This window comes from Vanacampus margaritifer, chromosome 11 (assembly GCF_051991255.1).
Source record: "Vanacampus margaritifer isolate UIUO_Vmar chromosome 11, RoL_Vmar_1.0, whole genome shotgun sequence".
In the NCBI taxonomy this organism is placed as follows: Eukaryota; Metazoa; Chordata; class Actinopteri; order Syngnathiformes; family Syngnathidae; genus Vanacampus; species Vanacampus margaritifer.
Window position 1 is genome coordinate 19,852,929 of NC_135442.1, and position 22,161 is coordinate 19,875,089.

General features: G+C 37.7%; 2 protein-coding genes across 5 annotated transcripts in view; both read right to left on the minus strand.

Moving 5' to 3' along the window:
- Window positions 1-11,089, minus strand: part of raph1a (Ras association (RalGDS/AF-6) and pleckstrin homology domains 1a) — a 68,796-nt gene extending 57,707 nt beyond the window's left edge. For all 3 annotated transcript variants that reach the window (XM_077579828.1, XM_077579829.1, XM_077579827.1), the window contains exon 1: window positions 10,885-11,089. The gene's annotated coding sequence lies outside the window, so the exon portion shown is untranslated. The remainder of the gene's footprint in view (window positions 1-10,884) is intronic.
- Window positions 11,090-12,511: 1,422 nt separating this feature from the next.
- On the minus strand, window positions 12,512-21,675 carry LOC144060361 (uncharacterized). Of its 2 annotated transcripts, XM_077579830.1 has the most exons (6): window positions 21,456-21,675; window positions 20,212-20,486; window positions 19,838-19,887; window positions 16,018-17,691; window positions 14,568-14,846; window positions 12,512-13,843 (listed from the first exon to the last, which is right to left on the minus strand). In XM_077579830.1, exons 4-6 carry the CDS (start codon window positions 16,018-16,020, stop codon window positions 13,193-13,195), a joined length of 933 nt encoding a protein of 310 aa, XP_077435956.1. In that variant the 5' UTR covers window positions 16,021-17,691; window positions 19,838-19,887; window positions 20,212-20,486; window positions 21,456-21,675; the 3' UTR covers window positions 12,512-13,192. The 2 variants fall into 2 exon arrangements, with proteins under 2 accessions (XP_077435956.1, XP_077435958.1); XM_077579832.1 differs by having other exon boundaries at window positions 20,212-21,675.
- Window positions 21,676-22,161: the final 486 nt, after the last annotated feature.

Consider the following 22,161-nt stretch of genomic DNA (forward strand, 5'->3'; position numbering starts at 1 on the left):
TTTTTTTGAAGAGCGCATTTGAAGTAAGCTATATGTGTTGACCACAGTCTGACTGAAAATGAATTCATGGCCCCAAACTCCATTGTCTGTCAAGACTGTCAGTATTTCCCAGTGATAAGCAAGGAGGAAAGGGGGATGAGCAGGTGAAAGGCACAGCCAATCTAACACTCTGTAGAGTAGGGGAAATAACACCGTCTAAGGCGTCTATACACACGAAAAGATTAAAATTACACCATGGGAGTTAAAAACGTACTCCCACAAATTTAACTCTAATTTCTGTTGTGTACGCTCTCTATTGTCGTTTACTGTGTCAACTTTCTGTGTTACTACACTATGAGACAATTGACATGCCAACTACATTTTGAGACAGTGTAGAACAGTGACAATTGACAATTCCGAACATCCGGGCATTTCTGATACTTCCCCAATGTAACGCAATGCAAATCCTTTCTTTATACAGTGAAAACAAACGGCGGATTGTATTGCTTTTGCCTGTGACTATCATACTAACCACACAGATTGTTATAGTAGTCAAACGACATTTGATCACATTTTAAAAATCAAAATAATCCTTACGAATCAAATTATAATGATCCAAAGTCCAATGGTTTTTAATGAGCAAATACATTTATTTCACTAAATTGACCGCCATTTTGACTTGTGACATCATCTCAGAATTGTCAATAATGCTAGCGCTATACAACATGAGACTGGCCCAACAGTACAGCATATTACCACAAATGCATTCACATTATTACAAGGCTATGGAGCATCAACATGATTCTGAATTATGGCTAATTATTACAAAGGTTTGACGCAGCAGTCATTCTTGCACGTCGGTGACTGGTACATACTAAAGCATGGTGGCGCTCTAGCCACACAAGAGCTTTCCATTGCCCCTCTTGAGACCCTACCGGTCCGACACACACTTTCCATCTCCTCCAACGTCAGGAGTTTACCGCGGTTTGTTTTGGAGCTGGTTTCACGTGCACGGACATGTGTTGTGGAACCCAAAAGGTATACAGCCAGAAAACACAGCCACTGTTCCAGATCTGCTTCCACACACGCACATGCTAAAATAACACCTCAGGCCTTCTGCTCTGGCTCAGCAACTTTTATATATATCGTTTAGGCACTCAAAAGACAAACTATGAGGTTAGGATTAAAATATTTCTTTACAGAGACATGAGGACCTGCAGATGTTCTTCTTGGCCCATCTTGAATTTTGGCAGCACCATCAGGCTGGACAGCTTTAATGTTGACAGAGTTTAAAAAATAATTATACTGACAAAGGCGACATCCAGGCCCAAGAATGTGACTTGCTGCCAACGAGGATTGCAGCATATCTACCTGAATACATACTACCTACAAATGTTTCAGAAACCTTGAATTGTGGCTGTGGATATGGAAAAGGTGTGCTCTGTGCACATATGCTAAGCTATACTACAGCATATGGATGACCAGAACACCAGAGTTTGAAAATCATGTGATCTGCATTTAACGTAATGGAATGGAACAACTGAAAAACAAGTCAGTATTGGACAAATAAAAAAAACATTCAGTCAACGTGCATTTTTCTAAGCAACTGTCACAATCCAAAAAAGTATTCTATGTCAAACCAGACACCGTGCCATCTGTAGCTGTGTGAAAGTGCATACACAAGCAAATACCACGCTTCACTGAGTTCTGTATAGAAGGCAGACGGATAAATGCCTAGTCAAATGTTTTGCAGGTAATTGACAATAACAATTGACAGAAATTAGACAGATTACTAAAATGACTAAACACACAATACAGTACAATAAAAAGAAACATTTATATTATATATATTTCCAGTATTTTTATTTATTTATTTAATATTTATTTTTTATTTATAGATATTTATTCAACAGCAGTTTATTTCTTGTCTGTGTTTTTTTGGGGTGGGGAGACAAAATGGACTAGAACCCTATTTTAATATCAACATTAAAAGTGCTTTGAGGGCCTTGTAAGGTTGAAAAGCGCTACATAAATGAAGTACAATTTGCCATTATTTACGGACTTGAAATTGCTCCACTAATGCCCAGATGAGTACAAAAAGCCGGGACTTTTTAACTGCGACTGACTGTGCCTATCAGCTTGTATCTTCCCTTCATTTCAGAGCATTTTGGGGTGAACACTCACAGTGGGATGCGGGATGGGGTTTGAGTGGTGGAGGGTGACATCATGCTCATCCCCACGGACATGTTGTCTTAGCTAGCGTACAACACAATTTGGATGGAAACTGAAAGAAACAAGAGGCTGGTTTTGAGCACAGCCCAAACTCCAGCTCAGGCTAAAAAAAAACAGAAAAAAAAAACCATGCACGCGCTTGACACAGAGGCTGCAGTTACGCTTTAAACCAGTGGTGGCAGTCACGAGTTAAAAAAGTGACAACCTCCTCAATCCATCTTTAAGTAGAATTACTCTAATCCACTGCGATGGGCTGACGACAAGCCCAGGCTGTACCTCACCTCATGCCCGAAATCAACTGGGATACGCTCAAGTACATTCGCAAGTTCGCAACTCTCGTAAGGATAAGCCATATACTGTAGAAGATGGATGTGTACAGTTAAACAAAGAAACACATGAAATGAATTATCTTGGATAGTTGACACTGATGTTTTTTTTATTGTACATTTCAAAACATCTAGTTAAGAACTAATTGGCAGCACAAACCATGTGTACAGATAGTTTGATTAAACTACGACTTCTGAGTGGTGGGTTAGCCCGCTAATGACGTTAACAATAACTTTTGGGACTAACCTTGGTGGTCCAGCTCTACTAAGTAAAAACATTAAAAAAAAAACATTGTTGATTGGGTTAATATTAAAGAAAGATTTCAGTTGATGTTGAAGTTCTTTTATAAAAGCTCCAGTGAGCATAGTCCGAAAGAGGCCTGATTCCCAGCTGCACAACCTGCCCCTGGTTCTCCATACGGGCCGAAAGACATCAACTCAGACAAAAAGAGAGAGAAAGAGGGGGAGGCTTGGCTAGAGTGGAGAGGAAAAACACGGAGAGGAAAAATAAAAAAAAGAAGAAAAAAGAAGAAGAAATGAGACCCAATTTTCCAAAGGGCGAGCGCAGCCAGAACGCCGCTCCATCTGTCTGGAATTAGATTCAGTCTTGAAAAGCCAACTAAACGCTCAGCGTGTTCTTGCCCACTGTCAAAACAAGACGCGACAAGTTCATGCTCAACACCGATGGGCAACATTTGGTGAGATCCTTCTTTGTTGGCTGTGTGGCAGGATGAGTGGAATGTCTTCTGGACTAACAAGATAACAACCCTCACCTCTGGCCTCTGAAGGGCTACAGTTTGATCTTCCCTGGTATAAAATATTAGCTCTGGAGGTCCACAAATGTTCAAATGTAATGTTTGAATACTTTACTTTCAAAATGTTTATGTGCAAACAACATCCATCAATTTAATTGCTTGATTTGGCAACAAAGATCAATAAACAGAAAAGACAGAAGAGGACCTCATCTGGATACTCCATTAATGCTGCTTGTGTGTCATGTGGACACACCAACAAGGCTGAGTCGTTGCATTGTCCCGCCAGATTCCTGTTTCAATAAACAACACACACACAAAAAATGCAACGAAACACGCATGCACTCACACACACAGAAAACTCTTTTGAAGTGTAAGAATACATTATGGAAGTTCCAAAGGTGGAACAAAGGTGATAAACAATCTTTTTTCCAGGGTCAAATTGTCACTATCAGAGGTCTAATGTCAATATGTTTTTGTTGTTGTTTTTCTTTCATGAATCCCACTGACATCGTTATCTTTCATACCACCAAGTGTAAAAAGTTAGCCACTGTAATACGCAAAAGCTTCTTCAAGCGTTAAAGCTGCACAATGCAGGAAATTTAATTTCAAATCGCTACAACCACATGTCGAAAAATGAAGCTGCACACTCACAAACAAAGCGCGCATGACGTCACATCCACTGACAGAGGGCGGGAAATTCTAACCCAAATCTAGTCTGAAAACTATTGGCCAGAGGCTTGCAGGAGTATCCATTGTGAAGAGCTAAGGTGTTCATCTACTAATTAGAAGATGTTGGAGTGATAAAGGGTCCAATAAAAAGGCTATTGTAAAGATGTTTTTTTGGAGGGCAAAATCCGCCATAGAGCAGCTTTAAAGCTAAAGAAAGGGCGAGTCGTGCTAGATTGTGGGGCTTTTGCTAAAAAATGTTATGGTCATACATGTGAAATACTGTAAAAAAGTAACTAAAAAAATCTATCAACCTTACTGACAAAAAAAATTCTGCCTTGAAAAAACAAACAAAGCAAACGCAAAACGAAAGAAAAAAGTATTCTATGAATTTCAAATAACAGCTATTTCAGAAACCTTGCTTGACAATAGGAAAGGAACTAAATGGGGATTGGACGGACACATTATACACGCTATTTACAAAAAACAGGAAAAATAGAAAAGGCGGTGAGGTTGCTATATATCTGGATAATGCTTTGAAATTAGGGCTGGCTTTAAAAAAAAATTGAATAATTGATAACAAATTGATTTTTCCATTTCAAGCCTGATATCGATTCATAAAACCATGAGTTGATTATTTTAATATCTCTTTTCCCATGAATTCTTAAGAAAAGAAACAAAAATTTTAAAGGCTTAACATTTTTTGTATCTTATTGTTTTCTTGAAATTTGCAGTTCACTTGAATTTAAAAGTATTTTCTTACATTTATGAAAGACCGGACTTATTGCACTTTAAGACAATTCAGAATCTGTTTAATTTATATTTTCAATAATTAAATTAGAATTATGAAAATATTTTCATCTCATTCTTGCTGATGTCAATGTTTGTGTAAAACTAAAGTGATTATAACACATATTACTTTCATTCATAAACTAAATCATTTAACCAGTTACTGCCTCTGCAAAATGTTTATGGAGTTTTTATCATGTCTTTGACCTTGATATTTAAGAAGAATTGATGTTCCACAATTAATCGATATCAAATTAAAGCCATTGGAATCGGGGGGAAAAATTTAAATTGAATCGAACTGAACTCTTGTGAATCGAAATTGAATCGATTGAGGAAATTAGAATTGACACCTAGCCCTATTTGAAATGCAGTAGACTTAAACAATGACCAACATAAAACACAAAACAAATGACAAACAACAGATAATGTTATGGAATTTATAACGACTGAAATACACACTGAAAAAGCAAGTAATATAGTGGAAGAAGAACAACCATGATTAGTAATGCAAATGACAAAACATGAGAATAATCTGTAAAAAATTTAACTAACTTGTTGAACCCAAAAGCATATTTAAAAAAAAAAAAAAAAAGATTCTATGAAGGCAATCAATGTACAGCACGTTGCAAGTGTCTATTCTTTGCAAGCATAAAACTGACTAGACTACTATTAATTGATAAAGCCATTGATAACATTTAATCACTGCCGTCAAAATAATAAACAAAACTGGACTGAAGCCTAAAAAAAATAAAAAAATAAATAAAAAATCGAGATTTTATTTTTGGGCCATATCGCCCAGTCCTAAATGCCTATTTAACAGGTATATTTGTATGGAAAGATGAAATCTACAGCTGCCTTTCTTTATTTTAAATGTGAGGTCTTTAATTTTGTCCGTTTGGGTTTGTAAACAACCAATTCAAGACTCCTCCTATGGCTCAACCCCCACTCTTCTCGTCAACATTGCGCCTGCCTTCAGCGACACGCCCCCCGCTCTGTGATTGGCTGGAGGGGTAAACATAGACTTTTCACCCACAAACGTCAGTCTCATGGCAAAACACAACAAAATGGCAAAATACAGGCTGAGGTGGTAGTGGATGATGACAAAATCCCCACCACACATTAACAGAAGCCGTGGTGTTGATTGAGAAGGATTACATGTGTGCACATCCAGTGTTTAAGAAGTGTTTATTTCTGAGAGAAAACTAAAGACCTCACCTTTAAAATCTTCTGTTGGTTTAATTTGTATAAATTCAATAAAGAAATTGGCGTACTTTTCTTGACTTTATCCGTCAAGAGGAAATTCCCTAAAAAACGAAATTAAGCCATGGAAAGCATCCCTCCGTGCTTAATATCGGCTCTTCCTTCACACCCTCTCCTTCAGCCTCACCCTTGGGATGAAGAGGAATTTCCTGAGAGGAGGAAAAATGACTTTTCCACACGGGAGAGACGTTGACACAAAGACAGAAAGAGGGAGTGATAGACATAAAAAGGTCAGACGTGACCTGCTTTGACCTGACTTGAGGAGCCAACAGTACCAGCATGCACTGCCGTGCCGTCCCGTAAATGCGTCGCTGCTACAGGAAGTGCCACATCGGCCATGGGAGTGCAAGAGCAGATGTTTGATTCCCAAAGCAGGCATCAAACTGTCTTGGGGGTCAAATGTTGCGCTTGCAGGAGTGGAAAAGTCAAAATAACTAAAGATGCCACCAAGGTTTATCACTAAGTCTATTAACTCATTCACTGGCATAAATTCATAGAAAAAAATTATTGAAAATTAGGGGCTTAATTCTAATTAATCTTATGACTTCACTAGTTAACTCATGATTAATCGCAAATTTGATATCTGTTCTAAATGTACAATGAAAAAAAATTCTAGGTTTTCATACTCTTGTTAACAAAAGTGGAAAAAAAAAGTTAAACTAATAGAAATAGTTCAAATGAATTTTCGACGTTTATAGCCGTCAATGGCAGTGAATGAATAAAAAGAAAAGAAAAGATTATTAAAAATGTGGGGCGTCAGGTGATTTAAATTTAAATCGTAATTAATCGCATGGCTTCACTAGTTACCTCACGATTAATCACAAATTTCATATCTGTTCTAAATGTACAATAAAAAAAATTATAGCTTTTCATACTCTTGTTAACAAAAGACGAAAAAAATGTTAAACCAATAGAAATAGTTGAAATTAATTTTTGACGTTTTTAGCCGTCAATGGCAGTGAATGAGTTAAAGATGTAAGAAGGTAAATCGCATTCCTTATGTATTCAAATGCAGATGGTTGGAGCAAATGTTATTTCTGAAGTATGTATCAAACTGGTAGGTCTTCGCATTCATGAGTGTCCCTGCTCTTAACAAATCAGCAGACATTTTCTAGAGGAAAGGAATTTCTGTTTGATTGACTAGAAAATTCAAATGTGAAGGATCATCCTCCCCGCCATTCAAGATGGATCATTAGCCCGTTTCTATATGACCCAAACAGCGAGCCTAGTCCATGACCTAGCTGCTTAATTGTCATTTATCACATCTTCGCGACGCCTCGAGAGGAGCACGCTAGCCGGGAACAGTCGTCCAGCAGCCTTGGAACTCAAAAAGTAGGGCAGCTGGGATTTTTATACTCCAGTTAACTCTTAACACTACTGGGACTGGGTTATGCCCCACTTTGCTGCAGCGCGGGGATTCCTGTCTGGCCGAATTAGTACACATCACCTCCGATGGACCAAGTTGGATAAGTGCTGGCCCAATGTGAACAACTGTGCTCTAATATTTTCAACTTGCCTTGTTAGTAAGCCAAAATAAAAAAAAATGTTGGGGTAAAGTACAATGATTGTCTTGAAATGTCCAATGTTTTCATTCCTTTCACAAGACACTGAGCTGGTCTGTGCTTTTAATCAGCAGAAAAAGCCTAATCTCACTTCATATTAATGCAGAAAATGTGACTTGCTTCATAATGTGGATTGTGGAACGACCTCAAGTATTTTTTTTTTCAACATTATAAAAATGCATTCTCTGTCACATCAGAAATAAATTGTAGTAACACTGTTGACCCCTAGATGACAGAAATTACTTTCATTTACATTAGATAGGGTGACCATATTTTAATTTCCAAAAAAGGGGACACTCAGCCCGGCCTCAAGATATTTAAATAATACTCTAAATTTACATTATGACTAGGGATAGACCGATTATCGTCCGTGTCGATTATTGGCACCGATATTTAGCGTTTTGACTAGGGATGCACGATAATGCTATTTTCAAAAGATACCGATAAACCAATCATTTAGAAAGTGCCGATGTCGATAGCCGACAAGTAAGCCGATAATTGTTTGCAAAATTAACTTGAATACAAATATACTTTCAAGTCCTACTACAAGTGTAACATGTACAAATACATTGAAACATTGTGTAAAGCACCATGAAGCTGAATTTTATTAATATCTCTGCTTCAAAGACAACCAGTAACTCATTTTGAGTTTGCCAAGACAAAACAATCATGTTTTAAAAATGCAACAAAAAACTGCGAGGGTAACATTTTGGGCAGACAGTAAAGAAAGCACACACTGGCAACTGCCATGTCGCCATGATGGATCTTTTGTGAACTCGAGGTCGCATGTATTATGACGTCACAAATATGCGACACTCATACTACCATAGGAGAGGGGAGGGGTTGAGGAGTTGGGCACAACTTAAGCCACAACCATAACAGATGGACCAACATGGCATGTCTATTATTATTGGCGGATTTCTTTATTATCTGGTTTATCTGTTTGACGTCAAATTGGCCCATAAATGCCGATAATTATTGGCCACCGATATTATCGTTCATGCCTAATTTTGACGAATATTGGCATTAGCCATTTTGAAGAATCATATGGCTGATTATAGATCCATCTTTAAAAAAAAGTGTCAACTTCAGGGAACTCATTATTTAAATTTTCAGATATGCTTCTGACCATTAGAACTCTCTTCACCTTCTGTTTTTGGTTCAAATTAAAAGTAAGAATTGATTTTATTTTGAAATTTTGGAAACCTTGATTTACTGTAGAAAACAATAGAGAATATTTTACTTGTTTCAATTTGAATGACTGTGCGGGGTTGGCTCCAACAATACAACGGACATCAAACAATATGTGCCGCTGACATGATTAATAATCATTGTTCTTGGACAGGGCATCAGGGCAAGGACAACGGGGGGACGCTTAGCCAGGCAGAGGGCAATAAATGCATGGCAGCCCACAGGTTTATGAAGAACTGGGCTGCAACAAATTATTGGAAAGGCAATTTTGGGGTTGACTTCCCCTTTTTAAAGTAGCCTACTGAATAAATATATAAACCAAGAATGAGTGTGTATACATATTGTACATTTTTGTTGGTTTGATGGCTTGTACAATTTTTTGTAACAAGTTTTGTTTTTTTAAATGTTGGTACTTTGACAATCTTTTGTTGAAGTGTGTTTGTTTTGTAAAACAAATAAAGAGGCATAGGTTTGATAAAATGCGGCATCACCCCATTTCATTTGGATTTGTTTTATTGTGCAATTCGGTAATAATTGTTTTTGGCTGAAGCTAATCAAATAAAAATCAATCAATCGATATGAATGAGGTGAAAACATGTGATCTGCAGAGAGCATATCTTCTGTCTCGAATGTAGCGCAAGAAGCCAATTACAATACTTTTTCAAACACAATAATATTGTAATGTATTCTCACATCAATTCTACATCTATGCATGCTTGTTCATGTCAATATTGATTTTGGCACGTGAGTTTCTGGGGGTGCCAGGAATGAACACCGCAATCGTAATCACGTTAACTCCTTTGGAAAGATCCAGTTGACATAAGCACACAATATTCATCACCAGTTTAACTTAATTCAAATTTTGATCTGGTAGATGTGTGACAAGTGGGAAATATGAAGTTATTTTGTTAATGGTGCATAATACTGTGTGTTGCTTGCTGTTCTGCCTTGCTGCAAGAAGTCATTGGACCCAAAACTGTGCAAACAAATAGAGGCGCTACATTGTGATCTGGATGTGTTTTATCATTTTTCAGTTTGCAGCTACATGAGGTAAGTAGGTACTGATATGAATTTTATGTCTCTAAACGCTTTATGTTTTGATGGGTGTAGTAATAGTTTAAATATTTATATTGAGGTTGGGTGGGGCAGGGGCCAACGAAGCAACCATTACATATTTGGTGCAGATCCAGGAAATTCCTTTCAATCACTTGCACGATAAGACCTTTTCCCAACATGTTTCTTAATTTCAACATAAATAAAGCATTAAATCTTCATTTAAAAAAATAAAAAATACATGAAGAGCATATTGATTAAGATGCATATCTGTAGAACTTTAATGCAGCTCTGCGGTCTATAAGGTCTCCTTATTACCCTCTTAGGTCCCAATACACTGCCACTGACTGCTAATGTTGACGTCACACTCAAAGTCTGCTCTGCATCTATTATAAATCGCACTACAGTTTACATGTGTAAGCCATTTCAATGACAACTGGAAGGGTTCGAGGGAGGAACGCCCATATGTGCGTCATGCCTCACGCGTGCCACGCCTTGCTCGTGTCCGCCCCTGCACGCCTGGTTGGCCCTACGGGCTGAGACAGCAGAGCCAAAACAGGCCGGCTGGAGAGGCGCTGTCAGCCGGTTGTGGCTCCCTGGCGAGCCTGCGCATCCGAAGCCACTGCGTGTGTGTGTGTGTGTGTGTGTGTGTGTGTGTGTGTGCGTATTTGTGTACCGCAAGGCCTTGCGGCGTTTTGGGCAACGGTGCCTGCCTGGTATAACAGCGTGCATGGGCAGGAAGCAAAGTGCATGTAACGTTGAAATAAATGGGGGGAAGGTCTACTTCTATCACCCCCATCCTTGCTCGCACCCTTTCCCCGTTTTTACATGCATCATGTGTACACGAAGGACGCGGTGCGGGTATCATATGCAGCGACTAATAGGATTAATTAGCAGTTTTCCCCCCTAACCAACAGCTGTTATTTAAAGGAACAGCATCAATTTTGCGCAGCGTGAAGAGCGACTGAGTCGTTGCGGGGAGTTTAATTGGATAACCAAAAAAAAGGAAGAGAACAACGAAGCAAACGCTGACACAGATGCGGTAAGGTGAGCGAGGATTCGGCTACTTACCGCGTAGATTTGAGCCCAGATTTAGGGAGCCAAAGCCTGCAGCCAGAACGGGAGACGAGCGGTGGGAATTCCCGCAGAACAAGGGTCGAGGATTCAGCCGCTTTAGTTCCCGGTTTTTGCGGACTGCTCTTCCCTCAGACAAACCCCGTATCCCTTCAGCCCCTCGCTTGCCACACTGACTAGTCACTGTAGCCCCGAACGCCGCTAACGCTGCTGGCAAGCTAGCGGTTATTCTAGGTAAGCGACTTCTGCGTGAGGTTTTCAGAGTAAAAGTATAGTTGAACCTGCCTACCACATAATTCAAGGGTTTTGAGGTGATGGGAAACGTTTTAGCGAATACTAGATTTAACCTGATAACCCCACAAACGCCGTCACTCGAAACCCATTTGCAATGGTCTTTTTTTGATCCGGTTGCCCATGTCGTATCTTTACAATTTTACCGTTTGATTTCGCCCTTTTTACTAAAGGGATTTACGCCATCCTTTTAATTAGAGGCGTGGTGTAGTCCATCAACGTTTTCGTCTATCCATTACCATTATTCTGTGTCAACATAAGATTTTATTTTGAAGCTGAATTACCCGCATCCGATGCGCTGACCGTGGCTTTCTCTCGTTCATGTCTCAACACCGGATCCCAGAGGGGGGAAACCCACGGGACATATGCACTGTTCTACACGTTCACGGCTCCCTCATTTCCTGTCCTTCTCAACACCGAAATCAGACCTCATAATGTAATTATATTCTAGATCATGTAATTCTATTCTATTCTATTCTCCTTCTCTTTTCCGACACCGATCCCAAAATTCTCTGGTGGCTCTTTTCATATTATAGTCTGACCTCTAGTGGTGTAATCTGGTAAATGCAGTCAGAGACTGCTGCTACTCCATATATATATATATATATATATATATATATATATATATATATATATATATATATATATATATATATATATATATATATATATATATATATATATATATATATATATATGTGTGTGTGTGTGTGTGTATATACTGCAAAACGTTAATACTTTCGTATGCAAACCTATTGCTGTGTATTTTGGGATTTTGTCATGCTAAAATGTCCGATACACACAATTATTGTATGTGTTTTTTTTTTCCTGTCTTTTTCTTTCTTTCTTTCTTTCTTTCTTTCTTACTATACCTATTGATTCTAAAGAGAAGGGACAATAGGTTTTAAACATATTTTTATTTTAATGCACATGGTATAAGGCACATTTATTTTAAATAGGTCTTGAATTGAAGATGTGCTACCTAATGTGTCCTTTACACAAAACACTGGAAGCTATTTTATTTTTATGAAATGGCAGTATATCTTGATATGCAAGTCACTTAATATTTCACCGTTAATTGCAACATGTCTGTCCACATTGTTGACAAAATAAATTATATGATGCTGTTCATGTTCAAAGCCAAGAACCAGAAAGGTTTCAAAACTTTTACATTTGTTGCAGTTTTTGTCCCAGCTGCTCTTTAACAATTGGCAATAATTTGACATTTCTCATCGTAGTAACTGCCAAATATATTATTTCAGGGTTTTATTTATTTATCTTCTGTGGCTTAAGTGACATTTCATCAATAAATCATCTTTCATTTCTATCTTCCAAACAAAATAAAAATATTTTAAAGGGAATAACCAATTAAAATATGGATAAATACAAAGCCTTGTCTAAACCTTTGACTTTGGGAGTCTTTTAACATTATAGTAATTTAATTTTTTACAATTATTTTGCCATATTGCTCACCTAACTGTTGGAGTAAACAGTGCAGTGTTTGTCATTGTGTTGTATCTTTGTTTCTACATTTTTAAATAACCTATAACTGAATACATTTCTACAGAAAAAAACAAAACAATTAATGAACAAAAATGAACCCAAGTGAGTCTACTAGTCTTTTTCAAGACTAGCTTAATGTACAGATCACAACCTCCAAAATGAAGGACAAATGCCGACCACGTGATTGAAAACGATTTCAAGTAAAACATTGGATGTGGTAGCAAAGACAAAGCACGATGACAAAGATGTAGTTATGTTTTTCATTATTTTAGTTTTTGCAATATAAGTAATCAATTATTTCATAAAACAAGGTTGAAATGTGTAGGCATTTTTTATGTTTGCTAATATATTATTATTTTCAATACATTCAATTCAATGAATAAACATTTTTTATTTTAGTAATCATTTATTATTTACAATCAATAAAAAAATACAACTATTTAATGAGTTAAATGAATAAAAAGTTCAAATGGATCATCAAGTCCTTGACACTGACGGGTTGGTCACCTGACTAAATGCTTATGACTGTGACCATCTCAAAGAAGGTCACCTTTCTCTTCTCACTTTTCTTTTGAGCCTCCTCTTCTCCGTTTTCTTCATCTTTCTTTGCACCGACGTTTTGTTTGACTTTCTTCTCTTTCCTCCCACGCTCCTTTCTGTCCTTCTTCTCCTTCTCCTCACGCTCCTTCCGGTCCTTCTTTTCTTTTCTCTCTTGCTCCTTCCTTTGTTTCTTCTCCTTCTCCTCACGTTCCTTCCGGTCCTTCTTTTCTTTTCTCTCTTGCTCCTTCCTTTGTTTCTTTTCCATTTCCTCACACTCCTTATTTTGCTTCATTTTTTCCCTCTCTTCCTCCTTCTTTTGTTTCTTCTCCTTCTCCTCACGCTCCTTCTTTTGATTCTTTTCTTTTCTCACATCCTCCTTCCTTTCTTTTTTCTCCTTGTCCTCCTTTTCCTTCTTTGCTTTCCTCTCATACTCCTTTTCTTTGTTCTCCTCACACTCCTCTTGCTGCTCTTTTTCCCTTGTCACTTTGGCAGCCTGCTCCTTATCGCTCTTTTCTTTAGCTCCTCCACCTTCTTTCTCTTCTTCTCTTTGCCATGTCTCTTCCTCTTTGCTTGTCTCTGTCTCCGTCTTGTCTCCAACGCTCATGTCGCTCTTTGTTGACTTCTGTTAAAATGAAAGAGACAACAACTGGTGATTAATCAATCAGTTTATCAATCATGTCAAAATTTCTTGGGTATTAAAAATGTTGCACAAGTGTGCACACCCTCATATAACCGGGGATGTGGCTATACAGAATAAACCAATACCATTCAAACACATTCAATGGAAGGAAATGTGCACCTGCCACCATTTAAAGTGCCATTAACCCCAAATTAAATTAAGAATTTCTCAATTAATTTTTTTAATTAATTTTGAGTTAATTAAACTTAATAATTTGGATTGGAGTAATTTTGGACTAACTTAATTCAGGTAAATATATAAGTTTAATGAACTTATAATTCATTCAACTTAATATATGCACTTTGGACTAACTTAATTCAACCCTGTCACCAATTGAAGCATTTTTTTTTTAAGTTGGTCAACATTTCAATTTGTAATCTCAAATTGGTTCAACAATTTACATTTTAGAGTGAAAATCAGAACACCGTATTTAGACTAGTGGAGGCACATCGAACATATTATTGTAAAGAACATTTTTTTACTTGACTTCCCCTTTAAATTACACAAACGTGCAAACCTGTTTTATGGAGGAAAAGTACATGGGGAACCTGCAAGCTACACACAAGTATGCCCAAATCCAGGAGTCAGGTGAGGCAGGCATCCTAACCACTAGTACAACGTGCTGCCCATAAATCAACCAATAGAATAAAGGAGGTGAGAAGCTGACCGTTAAGTTGTCGTTTTGATCCACGAAGACTTTGACGACGCCTTCAGGGCAGTCGTCGTGGTTGGGGAGTTGCAGTCGGATCCACAAGGCCTCCATCCAGGTGTCCAGACGCTCCTTAAGATCCTCGGCTCTTTTCTCCCACATTATGCGCCTTTGTCGCTGCCTCTCGAGCTCTGAGACTGTGGAGCAGAATAGCTGGGACAGGTGCAGCTCACGTGGGCAGCAGTCGCTCTCCTCATTCTGAAAATATGCCTTTATGTCTTCAAGATGCTCAAAATCCTGGGCAAACAACAAAACAGACATTAGGTTTGTTATACATACAATATGCACCGTATGCAGAAATCCATTCGACCCACCATTAAGGCCGGGTGATGATGGAAAAAATTATAATCACAATTCTTTTTAATTTATATTGAAATCACGATGAATAAAAGCACTTCTTTTTCAACAGACAAAACTCAACTAGTAAAAACTACCATCATAGCCTTATGCCTATCCATCCCTGCATGTTGAACACTTTATTCTTCAACTCTATTCTATTTGTCAACCACAAAATGAGCTTGTAGTAATTATCATGTGAAATTCAAGCCTATTGCATTTCCATTCTGCTGCATCCATATCTTTGCTGCATTGCATCTTCATACACATTCAAAGTGTGAATTTGCATTTCCCTTATCTCGTTATTATATTTATTAAATTATTGCAAAGTACATTTACAAGATAAGATGAAAGTTCGATTGAGCGCTATTAATTAAAATATAACAATTTTTTCACAAATTGGGAAGAATACGTGCCTGTGAGTATTGTTAGGTTGCCTGTAAGTATGTGTTACTACGGCGTTTGTGAGTGAATATTCGTTATTTGAAAGGATATCACTCTCAGAAGTCGATGCTATTCACGTTAGCATATTCAATGGCAGTTAAGACTTTAGCATTAGCATTAGAACTGGCGATTTTTTTTTAAACGAGCATGTCTTGTATTTAAATAAATATTTTGTTGTTGCTTGTTTATTTTTATTTATTTTTTTAGTAAACTCCAACTGGGGTGTCATTAAACAGTTTAAAGCACGGTCAGGCCAGAACCGTAATGGGCAAGTAAAATGGTGCACTCAGGGTTTGTCTGGAAGTTAAATCTACACGCTGTCATTTGGCACATTAACCGTTTTTCTTCAATTATAATGTTTTAAAGATCGACACAAGCCAAAATCAAAATCACTATTGACAGATTTAATTTTTCTGAAGAAATGAAATGTGGGAGATTTTTCTGTAAAAAATAAATAAAATATTAATATTAAAATTCTCATGTCATGATAGTAAGAACTTAGGCAACACTATGTAAATTACCACAAAAATACATGATTGTATAGTACAGTACTTATTCCCATTTTTTCCAAAAAGCCACATGATGCATTATTGGTACATGAATGAATTAAGAGATATCCTTGACTCACCATCTTGATGTGTGCTTCGCTTTTTTCTGTGCTCTCTTGCTGGCTGTCTACAGGTGCAGAGTCAGAAGTGAGTGTGAGTGGCACTGCAAACTGTTGAATATATTTATAGTCCACGAGATCAGTTGATCAAAGAGAAATAAACAAACATGAAAGAGGTGAAGCTCTTTGGGCGGGGCGTGGTGGAGTGTGAGTGGCACTGCAAACTGTTCAATATATGTATAGCCACGAGATCAGTTGATCAAAGAGAAATAAACAAACATGAAAGAGGTCAAGCTCTTACGTGGGGCGTGGCCAAGATGCTGATTGGCTGGATATGTGTGATGTCATAGGGGTACGGCCAAGTTGTTGTTTTGTTTGACACTGTTTCTGAGTCAACCAAAATTGTTGTATTGCAGAACTATGCTCTTTAAATTATTGATGGATGGATGGATGGATGGACTGTTTCTGAGTCAACCAAAATTGTTGTATTGCAGAACTATGCTCTTTAAATTATGTTTATATGTTTTGTATGGTAACTGAGGTCTCAGTTAAAATAATTATTGGAAGATGATAATTATGGAAGGTCCTCCTGGTTCTATGCTTGACTTGACTTGCTGTGTTTTACCCATGATATTACACTCACTTGGAAGTTAGAGCAGGTGGAATGTTTCAAAATGCTATATATTTCTCAATTCTTTATTTGTGAGATTGCCTGCCAGACTCCAAACAACAATAGCAAAGGTTTAGCTCAGAGGAGTCGGTGTGGTAACAGTGCATGAAGATTTTAATAGAAAACAGTTACATTTAATTGAATTGTGGTGATTTATGAAGGTCAGACTAACTTTTGTAACTTGAGGGGACAGTGATACTCATCATGTCAGTGGAATGTAATCACAGGACTCACATTGAGATCACACAGTATGGCATTGGCGGACATTTTGGGTTTATGTTTGTGGTCATTTTTACACAAACTCACAATGAGACAGTCCATTTTCAAGGATTTAAAGTTAGTTAAAGGATTAATAACAACATAAATTTGGGGCCATGGGCAACTTGCTAAATTTCTACCATAGGTATGTAATTACATGTAAAGCTCCTCCTTAAGGAAGTATTTCTTTTTGACCAAAAATATTGCTTTTGCAATAATGTACATGTTATTTTCATACTTTATCACTTGAACAAACTACTCCAAAAGGAGATGTACTGCTTTGTCACCATTCAATTTGTCAATGTGACTGGTTGGTCACCTGTGAACAGGTAGACCGTGATTTCACAGAAGGACAAGTTCACTTTCTTTCTCGATTGTCCAAACTTGACTGACTTGAAGAACTTTTTTGCTCGCCTCTCATGCTTCCTTTCTTTCTCTTCCCGCTCTCGCGCTCTCTTTTCTGCCCTTTCCCGCTCTTTCTCCTCCTCCTTGTCTCTCTTCTCACGTTTCTTCCTTTCTTTCTTCTGCCGGTCTCGCTCCTTCTTTTCTGCCCTTTCACGCTCTTTCTTCTCCTTCTTGTCTCTCCTCTTGCGCTCCTTCCTTTCTTTTTCCTGCTTCTCCGCAAGCTCCTTTTCCCTCTTTATCTGCTGCTTTCTCGCTTTCTTTTCTTGGGCCACACATAGCTTTATATTGCTCCATGTCTTTTCTTCATTTGTCTCTCTCTTCAACTCGTCTTCATCGCTCATGTCATCATTGTGCAGTGAATTCTGTTGAAACGAAAGTGAGACATTACCGGTCAATCAATTCATCACTCATTTATATTCTATTCATTAAGGTCACTGGTGAGCTGGAGCCTATCACTGCTGGCTTTGGGGTGAGGGTAAAAAAGTCTACACACTCCTGTTTAAATGCCATGTTTTTGTGATGTAAAAACAAAAATACACCAAGAGAAATCATGTAAAAAAAAAAATAATTCCTACATGACGGATAACTGTACAACCCAATAAGAAGAAAACATCTATTCGCAAGGTTGCACAAGTGTGCACATCCCCTGACAACCGTGTGTGCATTTGACTACCTCTCAAATGGCTTACAGTGTACGGTAATTTGAATTAGCCTCCCCTGCGCTAACTATCATTTTATGCATTGTCTCATGCCCCAATCACAAAAAAAAAAGATGAGTTAATAACACTGGTCAATAGCAAATTGTAATCACAGATGGATTCATGTGTCCCTAAACCAATTTTGTTTTATGCTGATTTAAAAAATGTATTTACTTTTTTCCGAGTACATCAGATATTTGTTGTTGATATTTTAATTGTTTTTTTTTTTTCATTTTGACTTGAAAAATACACTTGTTGCTGAACCTAATGCCTAATTTATTGACCAATGTAATTAAAGTAACACACCTTGTACTACAGAAGCGGGAACGGCATTATTATTAAAGGTCATTAGAGTATGCATTACTGAAAAAAACAATGCAATTAGTAACGCAGTTTCTTTTTAACAAACACCCACTAATGATCCATTACAAGATGCACAGTAAGAACCAGAGGTGGGCAATTTAAAAAATGTTGCCAGTCCATCATTCGTAATTTTTTTCAAGCATAACCAAACTGTAATTGTCAGTATCATTATTTTAACTGCACTTCCATCATTGCTCTTTAGTAAATTTCATCAATCATAGTATGGAAATATTGCAGCAAAACTCACAATATCTTGGATGAAATTAACATTAACGTGCTTCCGATATTAATATTATACAAAATATTGCAAGTTTCATTCTAATATTTTCAGACTATGACTATTATATTTTTAATCCATGTCTACATGAATTGTGGTGGTTATCGGTCATGGTTTTGGGACTTTTCTAATATACCGGTGCCACACCAAGTCGGCCTTAGTTGGCCCCGATTGTTTATGTTTCCATTTGACTTTTTCGCGTCCGTGCGGGTACAATGGAACTGCCTTTTATAATCATCTCGGAGGTGGTTCTGAAGCGCTGCTTGCATTTACAAATTAACATGTACTAGTGGATGAATTTTTAATGGTTGTGGTAAGAAAAAAAAAATCACAAATGCACATAAGGCTTGCCAGATTGTGTTCCCATTCACTTGAATGAGAGCTCCAGCCGCAGCCTCGTCACTCTTCCGGCCTATTGACATGGCTCCTGCCTCGGGGATGGTGGTTTGGTGGCCACCGGAGGGCTTATGATGCCATGGAGTGAGGATGACGAGCCGTTGACTCGGAGAGCCGGCCAAATGAATGACACTGTCGGTCGCTTTCCATTCGGAATGAATGAGCGCTTGAGGCGAGCTTCGTGTGTCGGTCGCGAAAATCATGATCGCAATATTTCATTTGTAGTGGTCCATATGAAATTGTAAATATGGTTCAATGTTGATGTAAAATGCTCAATTTGTAGTCAGTATATATTGTGCCATTTTGTTATGATGCCCAGAAATAGATTTTTTGTCTATATGTGAAAGCTTCTGTGCATTTAATGGGCTGTACTTTGCAACATCTTGCAAATGGTAATTCATATAAGTATTAATTAGTAATAAGTAATTCATACTTTCACTTAATGTGGGTATTTTTGGGTTTGTTTATTCAACCCCGCCAACATCAGGCAGGAGAGACTGTGCGTGTTTCCATCAGTCAGACTGAGAGGTCAGTCGGCACTTGTTAGTGACGATTACACTGACGGACGAAAACCCACTTACATACAAACAATGCTTCTTTTTTTTAAGTTTCTCATAATTCGTCAGCCAAACAGGCGTCTGTCAGTGACTGAACAAAAGTTTCAAGGCGCATAGTACAATTTCCACTCATCTCGTGAAGCTGCACAATTAATGTAGCAAATAAAATGCCATTGTTAGTAGGCTATGCATATATTAAACATATTTTTTGACTTACCATGTTGATGAGATGAGTGTTCACTTCTCTTGTCTGTGCTTGCTTGCTAGCTGTCAACAGTAAAAGTGCAGAGTCAGTGTGTGTGTGTGTGTGTGTGTGTGATGCCCGCAAACTGTCTAATACTATTATAAAATCAAGCATCAAAGAAACTGAAAAGCTCTTTGGTGGTGCTGGGCCAAGCTGATGGTGTAGAATGTGTGTCAGTGTGAAGTCACGGGGGCGTGGCCAATGTGTGTGGGCCTGTTTTGAGTTTGTGACAATCATTGTCTTTATGTTTTCCATAGACCGGTGTTGTGATTAAGAATGATTGAAAGACCTCAGTTTTATGACATGATGTTTAGTAAGGCATCATTTTTAATTTTACTTTAGCTTACCTGCGTGATCACAACAGGGACCACCAACATTCTGCTTATTTTCCACCATTCTGTGGCGGCTTTATGTACTCCCATTTACAGCCACTCAAGGTTCCGTTGTCACCCGACTGAGTAGCCACCACCAGTGCTTCTCCAGGACTCGGATATCACTCTTGCCCAAGTCACGGTGGATCTAGCAGGAACTTTCATCATGACAACTCCAAAACCATCAAATTGGCAGGCAAGGGAGGGGAGGTATTGCCTCACTGGTGCACTCTGCTGTTCTTTCCTTTCCACTGCATGTAAACAGTTACAAAAAAACAACAACTTATGATTGACATTAAATTATGTTCCATTTTAGTTATATAGCTCGTGCTTGGGCAGCTGAAACGGATAGGGTACAGACAATAACAACTAACATCAGCTGTTTGACGGCGTGCAGAGTTAGCCGCCATCTTGAACAGGGAGCCCACAGCAAGCTGTTTCTTTTACTTGTACTCAGCTAACTGTGTTAGGTTACGATAAATTCATCGTAACTCGCCAGATATTTTACCTATTTTGACACGAATTGGTTTGTTAGAAATATCAGACATGCACTTATGATACCGGACACCTAGGTATTAGCTATTTTTATGATTCCCTTCCCCCATTTTATGCTTCTATACGCCAAATACTTTATATTCAAAGACATCTACAAAATCCAACAACAATGAGCTTGGTTGAACTGTATATTAAATATTCTTTCCGGTTTTCTTGCTGTCATATTATTGAACAGTGCGTAATTGATTAAAACTTAATTAAAGCTTTGAAACTAAATAGCTTAAAATATTTTTCAATGAAGTTTAAAATTGAAATACAGCCATGGAAATAATTTAAGAAACCACCCTAGTTTCTTCAGTTTAATGTTCATTTAAATTGCCGAGTGAAACTAAAGGTATATTTGCTATATCTACTGTAACAGTTTAATCGAAGATCTGATGGAGATATTTTCCAAAAGTTTTCTTGACAATTTTTTAAAAATTTTTTTATAATTTCTTACATAAATAACAGTGGCATTTTGTACTGCCAAAAACGATACTTTAGGCATTACACATTTTCTTTTGTGTCACTTGACTTAATCACTTGATCAATTTAGCGGTACCAGAATTAAAATAAACAAGAAATTGACGCGATCCCCCCCTCCCCCATAGATGTATAGGCTAATCTTCTATTTTGGGTTCATATTTTTATATCTGACTTCTGACTCCAGCGGAGCAGTGCCTCACCAGTCATGACTGTGGTAGCAAGCTTAGCTAGGTCGGCTAACGCTTTGACCAAACACCGCTGTCAACTTCGGTCACGGGGTAAAGGACATCTTGTCCTGTGTCTTCTCATTCACCGTAAAAGGGATTTTTATGTACCGCCGAAACTTGGAAACAATTAAATGACTTTCTCAGTTGGAAGAATCGACTTATTTTCCCAATATTTACATCTGCAACCGGCGACTCGTTTTCTTCGCGTAGTTTGACATTAGTTAGATAAATACGTTTAGGTACGTTACTGCCATCTAAAGGTATGGAGTGTGCATTGAGGAATCAGGACGCCTGTAAAAACAAACACAAATAATCAAACAAACAAACAAAAAATGCACCAAGGAGTGTTTTTTTTAAATATAAAATTTGATGCACCCATAGACAGTATTTTTTTTTTTAAATCTATAAATGGTAATCATTTAACATTGATTGCAGTAAATGCTAAACATAGTCATTCTTTTATGACATATATATATATATATATAATGTCGTAGTTAACATATACATTAGTTAATTTAAAGTGCTGTGGTTTAACTGATAATGTACAGTGTACTGCAATTAAATAATAAAAACAATAATAATCCTGATACAAATATGCCGTTGGGGAACTTTTGATGTATTTTTTCAACCGTCCACCAGGTATTGATGCTACACAAATTTTTCTTGTCATTTTTATAAC